The sequence below is a fragment of the Ammodytes marinus genome (assembly GCF_949987685.1).
Source record: "Ammodytes marinus genome assembly, chromosome: 24".
In the NCBI taxonomy this organism is placed as follows: domain Eukaryota; kingdom Metazoa; phylum Chordata; class Actinopteri; order Uranoscopiformes; family Ammodytidae; genus Ammodytes; species Ammodytes marinus.
In genome coordinates, this window is record NC_137228.1 from 10,204,362 (window position 1) to 10,211,245 (window position 6,884).

Consider the following 6,884-nt stretch of genomic DNA (forward strand, 5'->3'; position numbering starts at 1 on the left):
ATCACATAGATCATCAGTGATGATGTGACCTAAATACCGTACCTTCCTAACCACCTCTAGAGTACGGTCAGACAGTAAAAATGAAGGAAACGTTTGCTTTTGATCCTCCTTAGTTGTATAAACACTGAAATAAATATATTTCAGGTCAGAGACGGAATTGTCAACCATCTGTTGGTTTTACCCTCTCTGTGGGATTCCCATGGAAGTGCCTGTTCAGAACTCACCACTTGGCGTGATCCATTGTGAAACGGGCTGCCAGCTGGAAAGGAAAGTGGAAGTACTGCTCACTGGATGTGTGCCCGGGAATCACGACAGGAAAAGACAGGAAGGTGTGTGCCAGCTATTGATTGAAAACATATATGAGTGTGATTTTTTTTAACCTTGTTGGAATGGCACGATTTATGAAAATGTATATTACGCCTGTTTGCTGCATTAAACATATTGGGGTCATACTTATGTATGTGAGGGGAACATGAACAGTGTCACTACATCACACAGAAAAGGGGTACATATTTAATGACTGAGGAGATGGTTTAAACTGTCATTTATTAACTACTGTTGATGACATGAGATATGTCAGGATCAGGTTCAGCATGTGATGGATTGATTATCACTTCGTATGATGGCTTAATGGTTATTAATCAGCAGCAATCGGATGAAATTTTAAAAAATAAATAAGGTTGGGAAAAGTTTATAAAAGTCAGTCAGTTGCAATTAGTTGAGAATTTGTAACAACAGTAACATAACACCGTACTGCAGGTCAGAAACTAGGCTCTGTGTAGAGTTACATTTGCTTATAGCAACAAATTAATATTTAATTTTTTTCTGGTGCTCCCTGCATCTGCTCAATTGTTTTCTTCCCGACTTTTTCATTTCTGGAAAGTTTCCCAGGTGATGAGAGAAGACTTCATGTGTAAGGTTCGTTCACATGGCAAAACAGAGTACTCTGGGATGTGGGACTGCCTTTCTGCCTCCGTCGATGCAGCAAGGAGAGATCCTGAAGCTGGAATTGTAACACTCACCCTGAATCTAGTCTACACACCCCTCACACCATGCAGGTAACAGTACTACATACGCACACAGACACACACAGAAACACACATATTCAATGAAAGTATGATACACATGGAAAAGTATGCAGAAAATGAAACACACCGAGAGTCATATTCAAATAGTTTAAGGGAAATCTTGTCGATCTTCTTATAAAAACACTGGTAGTGTTAAACCTAACAGGCACATTCTAAGAGACACAAACCAGAGACACACCACATTAAAAGCCCCCCAAAAAAACACAGACGTGTGTACAATCGGAGACAGAGAGATATAAGAACACTCATTACCAGAGAGAACTAAACACATACACACATTGTGAGAGTATTATGCAGTCTCTTGAGAGAGGCAATGCTTCAAAAAGTAAACAGAAACAAGCACATTCAGTGCTTGCACATTCTCACAAACACAAACATTACAGGGAGAAAGGCGGGTAAACACAATCTCTTGCTTGAGATAACACACTTACATTGAGCGTTGAGAGTAAATACTGCATTCATTTATCTCCTCTCTTTCTCCCTGTACAGTAGACTACACTCTTGCTCTCAAGGGGTTTGGCCTCTGCATTTTTTAATTTCTACCTGTCTACATGTGCTGAGTCGTAATGTCTATTGCTAAAGCTTGCTGTTCTCAGAGGTAAAGGGGAAGTTCAGGTCATTAGCCACCTCTGCTTTAACACTTCTTGCCATAAATACATTTCTTGGTTGGAAATAGGCAGCAGAATTAAATGATGCCTACACCAATGACCTAAAATAAATGCCATACTGACTTATGTTATCAAATATCCATTGTAAATTGTTTGAAATGGAAATGTACTGTACCTATTATCTACTTTTTGTACCGTACATTGCATGTGACACCCTCCTGAGTGAAGAGTGCATTCATTTATCAGCTCCCATCTTCATCTGTGGAGTCCATTTATTAGGCATGCCCTGGTCGAATAAATACCTCGGAGAGCTAACGACTTCTCTGTGAGGAAATGACAGGGGGTTTGGTGCCGCTAATAGGCTCTTCCATTATCCAAGTTATTTCTCTGCAGTGGGATGAGGCAACCTAAAAACATAAGCTGAAAGTGGATACATTAAAGACCGGTTTAATGAATTATTATTATTATTATTTTATTTTTTAAGATAAACAGGAATGCTCAAATTACAGTTTTCCAAATAAATGAGAGTTGAAGAAGGATTTAAAGGAAACCGACGGGTTGAAAGCTGAATCTTAAATCTGCGGTACACGTCTGTCTACCATGGAGTGCCAACTGTATGCAGGATTTTATTCATCACATTTATAGTATTACTGCTCCTAGAAATCATTTTTCAAAGTGGCTGGTAACTCTGGTTAACTTATTATATCAGGGATCCCGCGGATCCTTAAAACGTCCTAAAAAGCATTGAATTCATTCATCGAAAAATTAGGCCTTAATTGGCATTAAAATGTCTTAAATCAGTCTTTGAAAAGCCTTAAAAATGGTAACACATAGTAAGTAGGATTTTGTGATTGTAATTAGTCTCAAATTTTAAAATAATAGGTAACATTTTATTTTATTTTTTAAATAATTTGTCGAATAGCAGTAACGTCGTGCAATCACAAGAGCGGATATGTTTGCGGTCGTAGAATTTTCTGGATGGCTTAAACCGGTACGAGGCACAGTCTATTTTGTGCAAGAAATGTTTCAAAGTCGGCACGATGGGACCGGGACAGCAGCACCAAATCTGCGGACAATGTTTGGTTGCACGCCTACTAGAGATGAGCCCGAATCTGAATAGGCTATGTATTCGGAAAAGCATGGATAATGAGATCGATCCGAATATTTTTACTTCCCGAATAGTCTTGTTCATTATTGGGGGGGAACATCTTTATATGTTTTGCCTCTTATTAAGCGCTAAATTGATGCAGCGTGTTCTGGCTTAGCTAGAGGGGCACCGATCAGCTGTTCTCCACTGCCGAGGCGGAGAGGAGAAGGACCGGCTACGTTTATGCATTGCTCCCTGACCCGCGGTCTCTCTCCAGTTTGCTGGAATATTCTGCAGTGCACCCCGAGTCACCAGTTCATACTATCTGTTTAGAACTAGGAGATTTGCTGGAAATAAGTTTATTTTTTTCCTTTCTTTTTGCATTGATCACTTGTAGATCACTAAAGTGCTGTTTCCTAGTCCAAAGTCGTTATTCATTGAAAAACGTTAGAAATTAAAAAAGAGAGAGAGAGGAGGGGAATAAAGTGGGCAAAATAGGTCGATAGATCTAAGATCCATAGATCATAAAACTTAGTTTAGTTAAAAATAAAAAGGGAGAAAGATGAAAAAATAAAATAAAACGGACAAAGTTAAAGGAGCAGTAAGTGGGTCCTTTGAGCTAACTTCCTGTCAGTGATTCCAGTTAGCAGTCCCCTTCCTCATCCCTACATCACCACCACACGAACACACAGCCGTGTTGGTCAATACATTTTTCCTTTTGTGTTGATTGGTTGGTCTTACATTTAAATTTAATTTAACTTGCATTAAGATGTAGGAACCATGTATATAGTATTGCATGAAACCAGCTGTATAAAATAATGTAATGTGTCCGTGACCAGGTGCTCTGCGGTCCTATCTGTGCACTGTTCGTCCTGCAGGACCTGGGAGTTTCCAATCACTCTCATCGCCACAGAGCGGTGGATGATGTCATCCTCACCGAAGCAACTGAGTTAAGCAAGACTTCGGCTGTAGGCCGCCGTCTGACCAGCACCACCAGGTGTGTTTGTGTTTTGTTTACTTAAACAAGATGCACTTTTCTCAAACAAGGAAATAACAGTCATGCTGCTGTTTTTATTATTTACTGGTGCAATGTTTTGAATTGGTGTAATGAATGGATGCAAAGAAGTGGTGAAAAATGAATGATTTTTCATTTAATTTAACCTTTATTTATACTCAAAATATCAGTTGAAGGGTGACCCTCATTTTCATGTCGAGTTAAACAAATGCAAAGCAAAAACAACAATACATACACAATATAAAATTCGAAATATATCAAATATACAACAACTGATAAAGAGAAAGCTGTTCCAGGAGTCAGGGGCACTGAAGCTAAAAGCTGTCTTTCCAAGCTCAGACCAGGCTTGAGAAACATTAAAGAGGAACTATTATACTACTTTTCTGGTCTTAATTTCTTGTTTCACACTGCTATAGAGCAACCTGACACGAATCACATCACAAAAAACTATGTAGATTTTCTGGAAGCTCTTTCTCTTATTTTGGCGATCCAGCACGTCCTGTCAACACTTGAGTGTGTGTGCTTCGGCCATCTCCGCTCCCCTCCCCCCCCCTGCAAACCCCACTCCGTTGTGATTGGTTACCTTCCTTCCGGAACACTTTCAGTGGCGGGAAGCGCGAGCATGGACCTATAAGGGTGCGAGGCAGACGCGAACAGGGAAGTGACAGCATTACCATACATGGAAACATCCGCGTGGTGACTTCACCAAGTTACATGCGACGTCACGAAGTTACAAAGCGTCAAGCCGCTTTGAACACGTGACTTCTCGACTGGCTAGAATAGTGTCTAGTGCTCTGCACAGACACTCCAGACGGTCAGCAGGGAATACGTCGAAATGCATGTAAGTCATTATTTGATAATTTAGTATGGTTAAGCATGACTATAAATCATCATAACAACGTTTATAGGTCATAAAAGTCAAAAAGCATCATAGGTCCTCTTTAAGCATGAGTATGTCAGTTAAGCGGGTTTGATAAAGTCCGTATGAAATTTGCAGCATTTCTGTTAAATAATTGGGAAGCGTCCCGGTCAGAGCTTTATAAATAAAAATGGGCCAATGTTAGGGCAGAAGTGATCATTGAGAGGGTTTATTTGTGTGTGACTCTATAATTTATATTTTCATTAAATGCAGTCTGCCTTTAAAGGTGCAGTGTGTAATATGACATCATCAAGAAAGTTCTAGAATGCAACGCTCCCTGGGTAACCCCACCCCTTTTGAATAATGACAGAAGCTACAGTGGCCTTCAAGGACGAGAACAATTCTACATTCTAAACAATGCACCTGATGACATTCCAACCATGACGCTTCCAACATGGCGGCGCCATGCCTTGGTCCAAGGTATGGAAAAATATGGACATATGTGAGACCCTTTATAAGGGGGAAAAAACAGCTATTATTATTATTATTATTATTATTATTATTATTATTATTATTATTATTATTATTATTATTATTATTATTATTATTAATAATAATAATAATAATAATATTATTATTATTAAACGTAGTTATGGATATTATAATTATTTTCTACAAAGTCTGCTAGGAAATAAAACCCAAAATTCTACACACTGCAGGCTTAAGATACACCTATATACATTTGTGTATATTTCTTGCTCGTTTAAATTAGAATTGCTTAAGACTTCCTAGCCTTAAAGAGAAGCTAATGGAGGAGCTCACTGCTAGGATGCCGGGCTATGTAAATCAAGAGCTGAAGCAGGCGGAGGTTGAGCTGGTGTTGAGGAGGATGAGGCCAAACAAAGCACCAGGGCCAGACCAGATCTGTGGCCGCTTGCTGAAGGCCTGCAGCAATCAGCTTGCTGGTGTCTACTGCCACCTCTTTAACCGCTCACTGGCTGAACACTCTATCCCCTCTGTCTGGAAATCTTCCATCATATGCCCTGTGCCTAAAAAGAGTAACCCCACCTGTGACAATGACTATCGACCTGTGGCCTTAACATTCTAGTCGTGAAAGGCTTTGAGAGGCTAATTCACACATTTCTACGGCTGGTGTTCGTAGACTTTTCAAGTGCCTTTAACACGGTGCAACCCCATCTAATGGGACAACAGCTCACCCAGATGGATGTTAATCCCCACCTCATACTCTGGGTGCTCTCATTCCTGACAGGCAGACACCAGAGAGTGAGAGTTAACGGCCACCTCAGCTCATACAGAAAGACCTCTACAGGCACGTTTGTGTATTGTATGTACTGTTGTACCCTAATGCCCACTGTGTGACGGTTAATAATGATACATTTTCTTATCTGCCTCGTTGGCGCAGTAGGCAGCGCGTCAGTCTCATAATCTGAAGGTCGTGAGTTCGAGCCTCACACGGGGCACTTGTTTTCTTATGTATGGTTTTCCCCGTTATAGAGGAACATGAGATATGCAGGTCATAAGAGTGCTCCAAACAAAAAGTCTTGAAGGATAAGTCTTAATATATAGTTTATATGTGCTACTTTCGACTTAAAGGTGGAGTCAAGGGTTCAGCAGAATGCTTGTTGTCAAAATCAGTGAATATCTCCTCACAATCCACTACCTCTGCAAACTGTGCGCACTGAAAAAAAATCCAGAGTTAATACACAACCTAGGCTTTGTAAACTGTGGTAGCGATCTACAATGGATCCCCCTTTTGTTTCCATACCCTTTGTCTACATACCAGCTTACATTCCATTTAGATGGTATTCTGTGAAGGCCCATTTAAAACTTCTCTATATTATAAATGCAGAGTCTAACCCCGCCCCTGGCTAAGTGCATGTTCGAACAAACTGCTTTCCATACATTGGGAAGTAGAAATTTTGCACGTCATTTGACCTCTATAAAGCTGCGTCACCATTGGTGGTTCAGTGGTAGAATTCTCGCCTGCCACGAGGCCCGGGTTTGATTCACGGCCAATGCAGCAGACTTTTTCCCTGCTATGTTTACTGTTAAGAAAGACAGGAATAAGAAACAGAAGTTTATATATTATTTTTGGAAATACTTAATCACTTATAAAAGAGCAATAATAAAGCCATACACTTGTCTTTATCTGAGGTAAGGGGTAAAACTACTCTCTTAATCTATCAGAAGTTAATAATAGGAAATG

At 40.0% G+C, this 6,884-nt stretch overlaps 1 protein-coding gene across 1 annotated transcript in view; it reads left to right on the forward strand.

Annotated features, from left to right (window-relative positions):
- The window catches only part of LOC307269880 (cilia- and flagella-associated protein 47-like), a gene marked incomplete at both ends in the record, with an annotated part of 50,134 nt that extends 44,369 nt beyond the window's left edge, over nt 1-5,765 (forward strand). Inside the window, 5 exon segments of the mRNA XM_080052962.1 lie at nt 145-329; nt 884-1,058; nt 3,662-3,696; nt 3,699-3,780; nt 5,441-5,765. Coding sequence (XP_079909088.1) covers nt 145-329; nt 884-1,058; nt 3,662-3,696; nt 3,699-3,780; nt 5,441-5,765 — 802 coding nt within the window.
- Between the last annotated feature and the right edge of the window lie 1,119 nt (nt 5,766-6,884).